General features: G+C 46.4%; 1 protein-coding gene across 1 annotated transcript in view; it reads left to right on the top strand.

Annotated features, from left to right (window-relative positions):
• Positions 1–11247, top strand: part of LOC144601114 (uncharacterized) — a 552083-nt gene extending 540836 nt beyond the window's left edge. The window contains exons 1-2 of the mRNA XM_078413065.1: positions 7304–7324; positions 8983–11247. Of these exons, the coding sequence (XP_078269191.1) occupies positions 9206–10300 (1095 nt within the window). The 5' untranslated portion in view covers positions 7304–7324; positions 8983–9205 and the 3' untranslated portion in view covers positions 10301–11247. Of the gene's footprint in view, positions 7325–8982 lie in introns of the transcript that reaches the window.
• The last annotated feature ends 6467 nt before the right edge of the window (positions 11248–17714 follow it).

The following is a 17714-nucleotide window of genomic DNA, read 5'->3' as shown; positions in this document are numbered from 1 at the left end:
ATCGGGAGAATAAATGATCGGAGGGGAATTCCGATCGGGAGGATGGGCAGTGAAAACGGAAAGCCCAAAAGGGAGGGGAAGGGCGGTAAGCCCAACCCCCGCATTCCGCCTGATAGTCCGTTGGGGCGAATGCTGAGCCATTGGGGGCAGGGAAAACCCAGGGATTGGAGAAGACAAAAATTATTAAGTTCTGTTATTTTGATTGGCCAAAGGAACCAATAAAAGGGAGTTCAGTCTGGTGGCCACGACTGGGCTCCGATGAGGATTGAGTACGGCATGCATTAAATGTGTTTGTTAATTCAAAAGCTTCCCCTAATCTGGAGGAAAGTTGTTATGCTTGTAAGGGGAAAGCGAAGAATAAATCCTGAAAGAATCACAGGAATCACAGGCTTGCCGATGCCTCAGAATAAATATTAAAGGAATATAGTAGAACTATAGAAGATAGAAATAGCGTAATAGGTAGCATAGTGACTATAGAGACGGAACGGAGTGAGAACAAGGACTGCATTTAAACTGACTGACCAAGTGCACTAACATAATATAAGACGAATACAATGAATAAAATAATATAAGACGAATACAATGAATAAAATAACTGCAGTTGAACTACTAAGTAGGAAGTTCCCCGTATCCAAAGAGGATATTTTTAAAAAAACACTGAGAAATGGAAAAAAAAAAACGAAACAATTGGCGGCACGGTAGCGCAGCGGTAGAGTTGCTGCTTTACAGCGAATGCAGCGCGGGAGACTCAGGTTCGATCCTGACTACGGGTGCTGTACTGTAAGGAGTTTGTACGTTCTCCCCGTGACCTCCGTGGGTTTTCTCCGAGATCTTCGGTTTCCTCCCAATCTCCAAAGACGTACAGGTATGTAGGTAAATTGGCTGGGTAAATGTAAAAATTGTCCCTAGTGTGTAGGATAGTGTTAATAGTGTTAGTGTGCAGGGATCGCTGGGCGGCACGGACTTGGTGGGCCGAAAAGGCCTGTTTCCGCGCTGTATATATATGATATGATATGATATGATATGATATGAATTGGTTACGAAATGGCCCACGGAATGATATAAATATGATATAAATTTTGATATAAATGTTGATATATTTATATTTTGATATAAATATGTGTGATGAAATGGGAGTGTTAATTAAGAACTATAAGCCTAAGGATAAATCAGAAACCCGAGTAACGAAAAAGGAAAAATAACTAGACGTACTTAAATTGTTTAGAATAGAAGGAGAAAGGCTGAGGAAAGCATAGCAGGAAAAGAATACCACCCCAAACAAGGGTGAAAGACCCCCAAAACAGCATGAAAGTCAGGAGCTTCAGGAGAAAAAAAATCAACTCTGTACCCCAGCCTATGGGACCCTGGGTATCCCCCTCCCTATTCCAGCCAGGACGGAACAAAGCAGTGCCCTTTGGTAAAAGGGAATAGTGGAGATAGAGGGAGAAGTCACAACTTGGAACGATGAGCAAGACATAAAGGAATATAGACAGAGAAGGGGGCAGCGGGAAAAGGAAAGGATGAAGCAAGAAGCACGGGAACTAGAAGCAGACATCAAAAGGCTGCAGGACAGGGACCTCAGGGACAGAAAGATTTATGGGACCCGTCAGGCAGCAAATGAGGAGTATGAGGGAGACAGCAACACAGAAACACAGGCATGTAATCAGCAGGCATCAGAGGCAGGACAACAACTGCTCAGGGCCAATTTCGTGACTAAATCCTGGCCTGATGTGAGGAAAAAGTTAGAAAAGATGGATGATTGGAATGAGAGATCACTACCTCAGTTGCTTACGGAGGCCCAGAAAGTGTACGTGCGGAGGGATGAGGAGAAACAGAAGGGAAAGGCAAAGATTATGTTACAGGCAGTAAAGCAAGTAGTAGACAAGGAACAGGGAGGTACAGGACGGCGGGGGAGTTACGCCCAATGCAGAGGAAGAGGAGGCGGCAGAGGCCGTGGAAGAGGGGGATATGGAGAAGGTTACGGCAAGGGCCGGGGAAATACGGGTATGGGACAAGGTTGGAGGACAGGGCCTTCAAAATGTTATTTTTGTAATAAGGAAGGACACTTCAAAAGGGAGTGCCCTGAGCTTGTAGCGGAGTCCCGCACGTACAGTATGATGGAAAATGAATAGGGGGGGTCAGGGGTTCTCGTCCTTGGGGTCGAGGGACTATAGAAGGGAGCCCCTGGTAAATTTAAAAATAGGACCCCAAGGAGAAGATACGGTGTTCATGGTAGATTCAGGAGCGGAGCGATCAAGTGTGACCAAAGTACCAACAGGTACGGAGGCAGGACAAAGGAGAGTAAAATAACCGGGGTAGGGGGAACTGTGATGGTAGCTCCCGAGATAGGAGGAGTGAATGTAAGGTATGAAAACCGGGAGGCGGTAGAGGACCTGATCTTAGTACCCCAGGCTGGCGTAAATTTAATGGGCAGAGATTTACAAATACAATTGGGAATAGGCACAGCACCGGTAGAGGGAAGAGTAGCGGTCCAGTTGTATACTCTGTATAGATGGAAAAAGACATAGTGGATACGGTATAGTGAATGGGGAAACTATGGAGGAAATTGAAAGTGGCAGGCTGCCTGATAGTTGGTCAGCCCAATCTTGTGAATTATATGCACTAATGAGAGCTTTGGAACTATTGGAGGGAAAGGAAGGAACAGTGTATACCGACTCAAAATACGCCTTTGGGGTAGTACACACCTTTGGGAAGATCTGGAAAGAGCGAGGAATGATAACAGCTCGGGGGAAAGAATTAGCGCATGAGCAATTGATAGGACAGACACTGGAGGCCTTGCAGAAACCAGAACGGGTAGCCATAGCACATGTGGCAGGGCATCAGAAGGGTAACACCCTGGAAGTCCGAGGAAATAGGGCAGCGGATGAGGTGGCAAAGAGAGCAGCCACAGATCAGACGGTAGAAATGATGTCACTGATACCTTTAAGGGAACCAGAGGAAAAGATACCTATCTTTGGTGAAAAAGAGCAGGAACACATGAGAGAAATGGGAGCCCGGCGTACCCCAAATGGGAAATGGTGGACACCGGATGGAAAGCAGCTATTGAACAAAGAAATTATAAGGGAGTTATTAGGGAGGCTGCATGGGCAAAGCCATTGGGGAACCCAAGCCCTCTGTGATACCCTCCTCAGGACCTACGCTTGCCGTGGGATGTATACCATGGCCAAACAAGTCATAGGGGGTTGTGTAATATGTCAGCGGATCAACAAAAAAATCATGAGAGCAGTCCCAGGAGGAGGACAACCATTGGCAATAAGGCCCTTCCAAAGAATACAGGTAGACTTCACCGAGTTGCCCCGGATACAGAGATGGAAATACCTGTTAGTGGTAGTAGACCATTTCACTAGATGGGTAGAGGCATTCCCTACAGTAACTGCCACCTCACAGTCGGTAGCCAAGGTATTATTGGAGCAAATTATACCCAGATATGGGATTGTGGAAACATAAGACTCAGATAGAGGGACCATTTTGCCTCCAAAACACATAAAATGATATGTGAAGCATTAGGGATTGATTGGAAATTGCATACACCATGGCATCCCCAGAGTTCCGGAAAGGTGGAAAGAATGAATGGCACCTTAAAGACCCAAATCACCAAGTTAGTAGAGGAAACGAGACTCCCCTGGACTAAGTGCCTTCCGATAGCCTTGTTAAGAATCCGAACGGCACCTCGGAAAGATATAGGGGTATCCCCATATGAAATGTTATTCGGGCTCCCGTACTTAGGAAAGATAGAAAGGATCCCAACAATACCAGGGAACGACGTGTTCTTCAGGAACTATTTACTGGCAGAATCCCAATCCCTTGCAGAACTAAAAACTAAAGGATTATTGGCCCAGAGCCCGCCACTGGATTTTCCGATTCACTCAGTCAAGGCTGGAGACTGGTTACTAATAAAAACGTGGAAGGAAGAAAAGTTGCGACCTAGGTGGACTGGACCCTACCTTGTGTTATTAACCACCGAGACAGCAGTACGAACAAAAGAAAAAGGGTGGACACACGCAAGTCGATTTAAGGGTCCCGTGGAGGCCCCACCAGACAATATCAGCCCGTAGACGGCACGTGGAGGAAAGGAGCCATTGACTTTGGTATTCACCAAGACCCCGCACGGAAAATGAAGACTTTGTGCTGGTGGATCGGGTGCTGGGTGGTTATCCAGGTTGTGAGTAATGTAACATGCATAAAAATAACTATACCACAGAATAGAAGGGCCACCACCATCCCATTTGATGTATGTGAAGGAAAATGGTGGTGTGGTCATAGGATGTATGTATGCACCCATCCCTGTAAAAATTGGCACGAGGTATTCACTTCATCTAGAGAGAGGTGGCATAAGCCCACCTATCAAACTGATAGGTGGAGAGTATGTCAAAACCCAAATGAGGGATTGCCAGGACGTGTATATGTAAGCATACAGAGGGTTCAAATGAAGGAAAGTGGTAGGTATTGGATATGTGCAGATAGAACAGGGAAGGACGCATGCCTGAGGTTTGAAATAAAGGTAGAACGGGACGGATATATGGTAAAATATGAGGATAAGGGGGGAATGTTCCAGATAGAAGACAGTCAGAGTAGGGATCCCTGGGTTACCCCAGCACTACCTGTAGTCAGCAATGTCACCACGGAGTATGAGCCTAAGGATTTAAATATAATGATAGTAACAGGAGAAATAGAATTAATGCAATTGTATGGGGAGGGAATACCAACAGGGGGAAAGGGAACCAACACCTGGCTTACCTGGATGATGTACACGGCCAGAAGTATGCAACAAACCAATTGCTACGCCTGCGCCGGAGCTAAGCCTCAGCTGGTCCCCGTACCATTTCCCCTGAATTGGAATAGGACACCTGGGGCTATGTCATGTATACTACAACTATTCACGAATTCCATACTCTTCTGGTACCAAAGAATGAGACCTGCCAGAGCTACCATTACCTATTCCCGGCTAGCAACAACAACACGAAGGGCTGAAGGGAAGACCCTCGACCCCCCCCCCATTCACCATTCCCCTCGGGGAGGAGGGATTTGAGTGCTATACAAGATATAACCCAGATGGACAGGAAATGGGGGAGGTGCTATACTACAATCAACAACGCTTTATAAATTACACTCGAGATGCGGTTGAAGGATTAGCGGAACAATTGACAGCTACCAGCCTGATGGCCTGGCAAAATCGCATGGCCTTGGACATGCTCCTGGCTGAGAAAAGGGGGGTGTGTGTGATGTTTGGGGAACAATGTTGCACGTACATCCCCAACAACACTGCTCCTGATGGGTCTGTGTCAAGAGCCCTAGCGAGTCTCACCTCCCTGTCTATCGAATTGGCCGAGAACTCAGGAGTAGACACCTCCTGGACTAAGTTTCTAGACTCCTGGTTTGGGAAATGGAAGCACATCTTTACATCAGCCCTAACATCAGTGGTAGTTGTGATGGGGTTGATGTGTCTATTCGGATGTTGTATCATTCCCTGCATACGGGGGTTGTCTCAGCGATTGATAGAGACAGCCCTGACAAAGAACGACATCGCCATGATGGCCTGTAGAGTACAGTATGACCAGCAGGAGGAATATAGAGAGGCAAAGACTCTGCTGCTAGCACTAGAAAAGGAGGAAATAGTATAAATCAAAGCAGCGTGGCATAAGAAAAAGGGTGGATTGTGAGAAAGAAGTAAAAAGGGTTAATTGATTTAAACTAAGGACCATGAGAAATAGCTGACGTGACTAAGAACCGCAAGAATAAATAGTGACATTCCGAGGATAAGGGCAAGATATCCAAGGAACTAGTGACATTCCAAGGAGAGGGCAAGATATCCAAGGAACTAGTGACGTTCCAAGGATAAGGGCAAGATAACCAAAGAATAAATAGTGACATTCCGAGGATAAGGGCAAGATATCCAAAGAACTAGGAGAGAGGGCAAGATGACGAGAGCACTAGGGGAGAGGGCATGAACTACTCTGTACTGTGCCTGCCTAATGAGATGAATGAATATTGCAAAAACGCCCCGCATGACAAGATGCCTCATTTAAATGTACATGCGATGTATGATGTGGGAGGCAACAGGGGCGGTGTCGTTAGATTGTGCACCTCAGTGCTCCGATTGGAAGGAGCCCGAAGGGGAGGAATTTAGGATGTGACAATTGTAAAGTGAAGTGAATAAAAAGAAGGGATTTTCCCGACCTCGGTGTGTCTTGAGAGGGAAGGCACCCAACTCTGCAGACTTGCAAATAAAATACTTGTTTCTCTAGATTGTCTCGAGCATCGTAATTGTGAGCACTCAAATTTGCATCTCACAAGACTGAGAATCAAAGGAAAGGGAAACGAGAGATATAGAACAAATGAATAAAAGATATGTAAAAAAGTAACGATGATAAAGGAAACAGGCCATTGCTATAGAAACATAGAAAATAGGTGCAGGAGGAGGCCATTCGGCCCTTTGAGCCAGCACCGCCATTCATTGTGATGATGGCCGATCGTCCACAATCAATAACCCGTGCCAGCCTTCTCCCCATATCCCTTGATTCCACTAGCCCCGAAGAATTCTATCTTACTTTCTCTTAAATCCATCCGGTGATTTGGCCTCCACTGCCCTCTGTGGCAGAGAATTACACAAATTCACATCTCTCTGGGTGAAAAAGTTTTTTCTCACCTCAGTTTTAGATGGCCTCCCCTTTATTCTTAGACTGTGGCCCCTGGTTCTGGACTCGCCCAACACTGGGAACATTTTTCATGCATCTAGTTTGTCCAGTCCTTTTATAATTTTATATGTTTCTATAAGATCCCCTCTCATCCTTCTAAACTAAAAGCTTATAGCCCTTTTTGCAAAATATCTGTTTGCTAGGTAAGAACGAGTGCAATGAACAATCTCAACCTGACGACTCAAGCTGGTACGACTTGGGTGGGTGAGGGATGGAGAGAGGGAATGTCGGGGTTACTTGCGGTTTGAGAAATCAATAGACCACTGGGCTGTAAACTGCCCAAGCGAAATATGAAATGCTGCTCCTTCAATTTGCGTGTAGCCTCACACTGATTAGGACAGAAAGGACAGAGTGAGAATGGAAAGGGAAATTAAAGTGTTTGGCAACCGAGAGATCTGCCGGTCCAACATGATTCAGAATCGTGCAAGGGTTTGACACAACAAGGCGATCCGGGCTCAGACCGTCTAACCCCGCCCCTCTTCCCTGCGTTGGGTCAGAGGACCACCCTTCCTTCTACTCCGTTTTTCATTGGTTCAGTCTCACGTCATTCACTCGAGTGTCGTGGTCTGGGCATGCGTAGACCGGGACGAGAGACAGGCGCGTCGCAGGTAAGAGCGCGAGGTGGGAGGGATGGTCGGCTTCACAAACGCTGATGTGTGCCCTAGGGGGCAGCTTTAAACTGACCATCTCATTCTCGGAACCCTAAAGCAAATAAATAATGAATGCCCCCCCCCCACCCCCTTTCCGCTCTCTCGGGGGATTCACCAGCAACTGCTGGAGCCCAGCGCGCATACTCAGCCCACATACTCAGCTCGCGTCGCCCCCAGGGAGTGTCCTCAAATCAAGGGAAATTGACCAGGGAGTGTCTCTAAATCACAAAGCGGAAGGACTGGTGGGAGAGTCAGCGAATGGAGGTGAAATGGTGACTGGTCGCAGGGGGGAAACCTACGTTGTTTGATAACCATTGAGAGACCAATATCAGAGGGGCAGGGAAAATAAACAAAAACAAGTGTGAGGTGTTATACTTGGTCGGTCGAATGTAAGGGGAAAGAGTTTAACTAATGGAAGAGCTCTTAACAGCATTAAGGGCCAAAGATTATTTTAAAAGTTGTGAGACAAAAGGATTGAAGAGTTGTGAATCCAGAGAAAGGAATGTAGGTGGATGGAGGAAGGAGGAGAGAAATAGGTATGAGTCCAGCTGGAGCACAGGAGGGGAGGGGGGATGTTGTTACAGGCTACCTAAAATTGGAGAATTCAATTTTCATACCATTGGGTTGCAAGCTACCCAAGCGGAATATAAGGCGGCTGTTCCTCTTGTTTGCGCTTGACCTCAATCTGGCAATGGAGGCCCAGGACAACAAGTCAGTATGGACAAGTGAAGGAGATTTAAACTGGTTGGCAACTGGGATATCCAATGGGCCTTAGTGGACTGAGCACGTGTTTGGTGAAACGGTCACATCGTGAATACTGGTTGCAGTAGAAGAGGTTAGAGGAGATGCACATGAACCTCTGTCACACCTGGTCACACAAGAAGTAGGAAAGAAAGCACATGGTATGGTTGCCTTCGTCAGTCAGGAGGTAGTGTATAAGAATCAGGAAGTCATGTTACAGCTTTACACGACATTAGGGCAGGCACAGTGGTGCAGCAGTAGAGTTGCTGCTTTGCAGCGCCAGAAACCCAGGTTCGATCCTGACAATGTGACCTGCATAGGTTTTTGCCAAGATTTTTGGTTTCCTCCCACACTCCAAAGACATACAGGTACGTAGGTAAATTGGCTTGTTATAAATGTAAATTGTCCCTACTGTGTGTCAGACGGTGTTAATGTGTGGGGATCGCTGGTTGGCGTGGACGGTTGGGCTGAGGGGCCTGTTTCCGAGCTGTATCTCTAAACTAAATAAACCAAGATTTTGGTGAGCCATATTTGGAGTACTGCGTATGGTTCTGGTTGCCAAATTACAAGAAGGAATGTGGATATTTTGGAGAGGATGCACAAGACATTCCAGAGAGTTAAGTTTGGGGCCCTTCTTTTGACGGTTGGAGTAGGGGGGAGAAAGCTGGACAAGAGAGGTGAGGGTGGGGCAAAGCTTGGCAAGTGACAGTTGGATACAGGTGAGCAGGGGTCGATCGACAGACGTGTGGAGTAAGTGACAAAGGCTGTAGGTCAAAAGGAGACAAAAGCGTGTCCAATAAGGAAAGAAGAAGTAGAGCCTGATCTGATTCCTTTCATGTATGCATGACAATGACTTCTGAAAATGTCTTTCACAGGGGATATTCAATGGAGGATTTGCAAATGCGACAATGAAACCTGAGCACAACTGTAACATCACAGGAAAAGGGACACACACGGAGTGAGAGAAACTCAGTACGCTCAGTGGACATTAATAAATGCAGCCCGATTTAACATCAAGGAGAGATTGTGTACCTGTTTTGTTTGCAGACAAGTCTCCAACTGATCATCCAACGTGGAGAGTCACGGATCACTCAGATCATGGAACATCAGTGTGAATATGAGGACTGTGGGAAAGTGTTCAATTTCCCAACCCAACTGGAAACTAGTGAGCGCACTCACACCAAAGGGAGGCCATTCACCTGCTCCGTGTGCAGGAAGGGATTCACACGCTCGTCCCACCTGCTGGCGCACCAGAGGATTCACACTGGGGAGAGGCCATACACCTGCACCATGTGTGGGAAGGGATTCACGGAGTCATCCAAGCTAAAGGCGCATCACCAGGTCCACACCGATCAAAGAACATTCAATTGCTCCAAATGTGAAAAGAGTTTCAAAAGCTCACAGTACTTGCGAAGACATCAGCAGATTCACTCGACGGAGAGGCCTTTCACCTGCTCCGTGTGTGGGAAAAGCTTCACCCACTCATCCAAGCTGCAGGTCCACAAGCGAGTCCACACAGGTGAATGGCCATTCACCTGCTCTGTGTGCGGGAAAGGATTCAACCAGTCATCGCAACTGCTGACACACCAGCGCGTTCACACCGGGGAGAGGCCTTTCACTTGCTCTGTGTGTGGGAAGGGATTCACTCGCTCTTTCCATCTCCTGGTGCACGAGCGAGTTCACACTGGCAAAAGACCGTTCTCCTGCGCAATGTGCAGGAAAGAGTTCGCTCAGTCCTCCCATCTGCTGATCCACCAGCGGGTCCACACCGGGGAGCGGCCGTTCTCCTGCTCCGTGTGTGGGAAGGGGTTCACTCAGTCGTCCAGCCTGCTGACGCACCAGCGGGTTCACACTGGGGAGAAGCCATTCTCCTGCCCTGCTTGCGGTAAGGGCTTCACCTCTTCGTCCAGCCTCTTGGTCCACCGCCGGGTTCACACCGGGGAGCGGCCCTTCTCCTGCTCCGTCTGCAGCAAGGGGTTCATCTCCTCATCCATCCTACTGCGACACCAGCGGGTTCACACCGGAGAGGGACTGTACTCCTGCGCAGTGTGCGGGAAAGGATTCACCTGCTCGTCCAGTCTGCTGGTGCACCGGCGGATTCACACGGGGGAGAGGCCCTTTTCCTGCAACGTGTGTGGGAAAGGGTTCACTCGATTGGCCAACCTACAGTCGCACCAGCGCGTTCACAATTGATTTACAAATGAACTGCAGATGCTGGTTTATACCAAAGATGGACACATAGTGCCGAAGTAACTCAGCAGGTCAGGTAACATCTCTGGAGAAAAAAAAATGGGCAACATTTCGGGTTGGGACCCCTCTTTAAAAGCTACCCGACCTGAAATGTCATCCATCCTTTTTTCCCAGAGAGGCTGCCTAACCTGCTGAGTTGCTCCAGCACTTTGTGCTTATCTTCAATTCATAAATGATAGCTGGCTTCCAATTCCACTGTGCCTACGCTCTTTGATCCTGTGCCGAACTTATAGCACAACTTGAGTTTAACTACTTTTCCCCAAATCCCCCAAATAGCTACAGACGAAAGTGTCCGTTCCTTCAGGACCATGGCAGAGATTCTGTGGCTCGCCTGCAGCTCGGCAATTTGCTTGCATACACAACCGCTGATTCTCCTACAATTGGAAGGGTGGGTGTGATCCAGATTATTCACAATTTGAATCTGCTACCCCCCATTGGCAACCTGCCAGCAGCCCATCTGGGTAAATCCAGAGCTATGTTCCCAGCTGCTCCTAAGTTCAACACCTCCCTCTCAAGAGAGTTCCATGTTTCGTTCATCCCCTCGCGTTTCTTGGCAGGAAACATGGCTACTAGGCTTACCTTGCACTGTAGATGGAAGCAGAGAGTGACCATGCTCTTCACACCCCCACCACTTTCTCCTTTGATCCATCCAGACGTCATGGAATGAGTCCTGGAATTAGTTGTTGTATATCTCGTTAAAGTGTAAGTACAAATAGTTCTGCTGCAACACCATTCCTTAAAAATCTTATGTATAGAAAATCATGTTATAAATACAATTTGGCAGTGAGGGAAACGGAGTTAGTGAGTTTCAGACTCGCAATAACAGCAATATTTTCCTGCAGGATTTAAAAAAATAAAAGTTATTTTGAATAGCAATAAATTTATTACCATTGCCACAAGTTAAAAATACTAAAGGTTGTTTGTTGCATTGTTTTAGAGTTTCCTTGCCCAACGTAAACAACGTATAGCACAGGAACAAGACCTTCGGCCCACAATGTGACTTGGATGAAGGGATTAAAAGTACCATTAGTAAATTTGCAGATGATACAAAGCTGGGTGGTTGTGTGAACTGTGAGGAAGATGCTATGAGGTTGCAGGGTGACTTGGACAGGTTGTGTGAGTGGGCGGATGCATGGCAGATGCAGTTTAATGTGGATAAGTGTGAGGTTATCCACTTTGGTGGTAAGAATAGGAAGGCAGAGTATTATCTGAATGGTGTCAAATTAGGAACAGGGGACGTACAACGAGATCTGGGTGTCCTAGTGCATCACTCACTGAAAGGAAGCATGCAGGTACAGCAGGCAGTGAAGAAAGCCAATGGAATGTTGGCCTTCATAACAAGAGGAGTTGAGTATGGGAGCAAAGAGGTCCTTCTGCAGTTGTACAGGGCCCTAGTGAGACCGCACCTGGAGTACTGTGTGCAGTTTTGGTCTCCAAATTTGAGGAAGGATATTCTTGCTATTGAGGGCGTGCAGCGTAGGTTTACTAGGTTAATTCCCGGAATGGCGGGACTGTCATAAGTTGAAAGACTGGAGCGACTAGGCTTGTATACACTGGAATTTAGAAGGATGAGAGGAGATCTTATCGAAACGTATAAGATTATTAAGGGGTTGGACACGTTAGAGGCAGGAAACATGTTCCCAATGTTGGGGGAGTCAAGAACAAGGGGCCACCGTTTAAGAATAAAGGGTAGACCATTTAGAACTGAGATGAGGAAAAACTTTTTCAGTCAGAGAGTTGTGAATCTGTGGAATTCTCTGCCTCAGAAGGCAGTGGAGGCCAATTCTCTGAATGCATTCAAGAGAGAGCTAGATAGAGCTCTTAAGGATGGCAGAGTGAGGGGGTATGGGGAGAAGGCAGGAACGGGGTACTGATTGAGAATGATCAGCCATGATCACATTGAATGGCGGTGCTGGCTCGAAGGGCGGAATGGCCTCCTCCTGCACCTATTGTCTATAATGTCCTTGCCGAACATGATGCCAAGCTAAATTAATCTCATCTGCCTGAAAGTGATCCACACCCTTCCATATCCATGTGCTTATCTAAAAGCCTCTTACACTTCACTATCACAACTGCCTTCACCACCACACCTGGCAGCGTGTTCCAGGCTCCCACCACTCTGTAAAAATGTTGCCCTGTACATCTTCTTTAAAATTTGCCCTGTTCACTTTAAAGCTGAGCACTTTAACCTGTGACATTTCCACCCTGGGATAAAGATTCTGGCTGTCTCCGCCATCTATGCCCCTCATACTTTTCTATATTGCTATCATGTCTCCCCGTTGCCTCTGACTCTCCAGTGAAAATAATCCAAATGTGTTCAACATCTCCTTATACCATACAATGTCTTCACTACTCTATCCACTTTCAGGGAGCTATGGACTTGGACCCCAAGATTCCCCTGTATATCAATGCTGTTATGGATCTTTCCATTAACTGTATGCTTTGCCCTTACTTTCAACCTCCCAAAGTGCAACACCTCACTTTTGTTCGGGTTAAACTGCATCAGCCATTACCACAGCCACATCTGCTCAGACTCACTACCACAGCCACATCTGCTCCACATCTTGACCCAGACCCGCTACCACAGCCACATCTGCTGCTCCCCCTCTGCCATTCCTCTGCCCATTTCTGCAGCTGATCTATATCCCACTGTATACTTTACTCCGTCAGTGGATACATCATTGAAAGTTAGTATGTGTAAACGATACGAAAGGCAAAGTGGCTGCAAAGCCTTTATGGCAAGTGAATTTGATGTTAGGAGATATCATGCTCCAGTTCTCTGGAGATCTGGAGAGATTGCAGTTGAAAATTTGCATGCTGCCCTGATTTTCCTGTTCGAGTGAAGGTTTACCATATGGATTTCTGGAATGGCAGGTCTGACACAAAGGTCTGACATTAGAATGTGTTTACTTTTGTAACTGATCAATAGGTTCATTGAAAATGTGCAAAGATTTTTTTTTTTTCCCCATTTGGTTTGTCCATTTCTGATCGCTAAGATGCCGCCTGACCTGTTGAGTTACTCCAGCACTTTGTGTCCTTTACAAGAATGTGGCAACACAGGTAGACAAGATGGTGGCACACTTGGCTTCAATGAATGGGGCTTTGTGTACAGCAGTTGGGATGCCACGTTATAACTATACAGGAGGGTGGTGAGACCGCACCTGGAATATTGTGTGAAATTCTGGTTGGCAAGAATAGAATGACAACCAGAACAGCTTCAGCTAGGGATGGTGCAGAAAAGATTCACGAGGATGTTAGCTCGAAATAAAAGATAGACACAAAATGCTGGAGTAACTCAGCGGGAACTAGTTGACTTGAGTTAGTGAGGGACTGGATAGGGTGGAACTTTTTCTTGGAGTAAAGGAGGCTGAGGGGTGAACGTATGGAGATTTATTAAAACGTGAGGGGCATATATTAGGTGGATGGTCACAATCTTTTTCTTGGGCTATGGTAGTCTGAAATGAGAGGGTATAGTTTTATGATGAGAGGGAAAATATTTAAAGAGGACCCAAGGAGAAACTTTTCCACACAGATGGTGGTGGGTACAAAGTACAGGCTGCCAGAGGAAGTGGAAGAGGTGGGCAAAATTAAAAAGTTTAAAATACATTTACACAAGTTCATGAATGGGAAAGGTTTAGTGTGCTATAGGCTAATTGTGGGTACATTGGACTAGCTCAGAAGGCATCTTGGTGGGCATGAACGAGCTGGGCGGAAAGGCCTATTTCTGTGTTGTATTATTCTATGACTTTAGGAGGGATAATAACCTGTACAGATAAAATTCAGTTAGTACATCTCTGAAGAAGGGGAAAATCAGCAGCTCAATTTTAATCAATGGATGAAACTTTCTTTTTTTTCCCATTTGATTTGTCCATTTGTGATCCACAATTACTGTTTCACCCATGATCGGGCAGTGACTCTGGAGAACATGGATAGGTAACCTTTCAGGTCAGGACTCGCAGTTGTCTGTGATTGGTGCCACGGAGAACAGCAGCTTAAGAGAGAGGCACAACCGTAGGAAATAGTGAAGATTTTAAGTCTGAAGAAGGGTCCTGACTCGAAATGTCATATTCTCCAGTGAACCAGCACACTGGGATCCTGTAATTACTGATAGAACATATTCTGCCACTCACAACATTGTGGGTAATTTACCGCCATTGACTGCTCGCATTACCAAATAATCAAGCAGGCAATAAACAAAAGTCATTAAACAATTAACCTAATTTGTCTTCAGATCTGTAGTATTTACACACTGAGAAAGATTTGGATTCTAGGAGCAGTGAACAGAATAAACAGAACGCATTGGGTCATGGAGACACACAGCACGGTAACAGGCCCTTCGGCCCAATGTGCCAATGCCAACCAAGATGTCCCATTTAAACTCGTCTCACCTGCCTGTTTTTGGCCCATATCTCTCTAAACCTTTACTATCGGCTGTGAGTATCCATTCCAAATATTGGAAATATCAAAAACTTATCCAATTTTGCAACTTGAGTTGTAGAAAGTTAGAGACACAAAGTGCTGGAGTAACTGCAGGTCGGGCAGCATCTCTGGAGAATTATGGATAGGTGATGTTTTGGGTCCAGTCTCCAGTCTGAAGAAGGGACCTGACCCGAAACGTCACCTATTCATGTTCTCCAGCGATGTTGCCTGACCCGCTAATTACTCCAGCACTTTGTGTTTTTCTTTGTGAACCAGTATCTGCAGTCCATTGTTTCTTAATTTTTGCAGGAAAATAAGATTTTTTGAAAGGATTAAGGAGCAATCTCAGAGTCAGGTAACGTGAATAGGGTGAGTGTTGCTTATTATCAGAGGCATAAATTATTAGATGCGATCCAAGTTGACGCCCAAGCCAGACGACTCTTTGTGTGCGAGTCACAGAAGTGGATCTGTGCTGCAATCGTCCACTCTTTTAAATCTCTACTCCAACAGAAATGTTATTCCCTTTATCATATGTTCATACACTGTGGATGGCTCGACTGTAATCATGTATTGTCTTTCCGCCAACTGGTGAGCACGCAACAAAGGCTTTTCGCCGTACCTCCGCACACGTGACAATAAACTAAGCTCGTCTACAAAGGTGAAGTATGGAAAAACACATGTTCAGCAGATCGTGAGAGGAAAAGAAGTAAAGAAGTTTAGAAATATGAGGAATCGGGGAAGAGCCAAGTGAGGTGATGGCATATATTATTTTGGTGTATGGAACTGCTTGAAGGTTGCACCTGTACTCCCAGATCTGTTCAGGGCTCTACTGTGTACATCTGTTAAGATGGTTATTGTTTTAAGATGAATCCCTGTTAAGATGGTTATCAAAAACTACTGCAGGACTTTGATGAACTGGACAAGTAGGCTGAGAAATGGCTAATGGAGTTTAATGCAGATAAGTGTAAGGTGTTGCTTTTTGGGAAGTATAACCAATGCCAGATCTTCACAGTGAATGGTAGGGACCTGGGGAGTGTTGTAGAGCAGAGGGATCCAGAAGTACAGATACATAGTTCCCTGAAAGTGACATCACAGGTAGAGTGGTCAAGAAGACGTTTGGAACATTGGCCTTCATTGGGCAGGGTATTGAGTATGCAAGTTTTGATGTTATGTTATAGTTGTACCACATGTTGGTGAAGACGCAGTAAGAGTGTTATTCTCTGTTTTGGTCACCCTACTAATAGGATGGAAGTTGTTAAGCTTGGAAGAGTGCAGAGAAGATTGACAAGGATGTTGCCAGGACTCGAGGACCTGATCAACAGGGAACGGTTGGGAGGGCTGCCACTTTATTCTTTACAGCACAGGAGGCTGAGTGGTGAAATTGTAGAGGTGCATAAAGTGAGGGGGAAAAGATAGGGTGAATGCACAGAGATGTTTACATGGAGGAGGGGAATCAAGAACTTGAAGTCCTACCAGTTCGCATCCTTGTAACCCTCACATTATCACGCCTTACCCAGCAAACAATGCACCATTATGGACTGCACTCTTCCTGAGGTCATCTGTTGCTGGCCCTGATTTGTTCTGGCCTTTTCTTGCCTCCAGTTTATTTCCCCCCCCCACCCCCTTCCTTCCCCCCCCCCCCCACCCCCTTCCTTCCCCCCCCCTCCCCCCTCCCCCCCCCCCCCCCCCCTCACTAGCAGTTCATAAGTTATAGGACCAGAATTAGGCCATTCAGCCCATCAAGTCTACTCTGCCAGTCAATCATGAATGATCTATCTTTCCCACTCAACCCCATTCCCATGCCTTCTCCCCATAACCCCTGACACCAGTATTAATCAAGAATCTATCAATCGCCACCTTAAAAATGTCCATTGATTTGGCCTCCACCGCCTTCTGTGGCAATGAATTCTACAAATTCATCACCCTCTGACTGAGGAAATGTCTCCACACCTTTCTTAAGGTACATCCTTTCATTCTGAGGCTAGGGCCTCTGGTCCTTGACTCTCCCATTTGTGGAAACATCCTCTCCACGTCCACTCTCTCCACGCCTTTCACTATTCAAGAAGTTTCAATGAGGTCCCTCTCATCCTACTAAACTCCAGCGAGTACAGGCCCAGTGGCGCCAAACGCTCCTCATATATTAACCCAGTAATTCGTGGGATAATTCTCGTAAACCTCCTCTGGACCCTCTCTAACGTGAGCACATCCTCAGATATGGGACCCAAAACAGTTCAAAATACTCCAGATGCGGTCTGACCAGTGCCTTATAAAGCCTCAACTTTACATCTCTGGAGAAAAAGAATAGGCGATGTTTCGGGTCGGAACCCTTCTTCGCCATCATTTATTTCGAGAGAATTATCATGTAAAACAGAGATGTAATGCGAAGGAAGGAACTGCAGATGCTGGTTTAAACCGAAGATAGACACAAAATGCTATATTTTGTGGAACAGGCAACATCTCTGGAGAGAATGAATGAGTGATGTTTCGGATCGAGACCCTTCTCCAGCCTAAAGAACGGTCTCGAAACGTCACCCATTCCTTCTCTCCAGAGATGCTGCCACAAAAGATAGCATTTTTTTAGTCTATCTTCGGTTTAAACCAGCAGCTGCAGTTCCTTCCTTAGCATTACATCTCCGTTTTACATGATAATTCTCTCGAAATAAATGCTGGTGAAGAAGGGTTCCGACCCGAAACATCGCCTATTCTTTTTCTCCAGAGATGTGCTGCCTGTCCCGCTGAGTTACTCCAGAGTTTTGCGCCTATCTGCGGTAATGAACCAGCATCTGCAGTTGCTTCCAACACGAACATTCGGAGTTGGAGCCAACTGCGAGTCCCGCCCCCCTTCCCTGCCTTGATTGGTCAGAAGAGGACCCGGTTCGTCGCTTTCCATTGGTCCAACGGGCACGCCGCTCACAACAAGGCTTACTTCCACTGAGCA

The sequence above is a fragment of the Rhinoraja longicauda genome, chromosome 16 (genome assembly GCF_053455715.1).
Source record: "Rhinoraja longicauda isolate Sanriku21f chromosome 16, sRhiLon1.1, whole genome shotgun sequence".
Classification (NCBI taxonomy): Eukaryota; Metazoa; Chordata; class Chondrichthyes; order Rajiformes; family Arhynchobatidae; genus Rhinoraja; species Rhinoraja longicauda.
The sequence above is the reverse complement of the archived record's forward strand: the minus strand, read 5'-3'. Positions and strand labels throughout refer to the sequence as shown.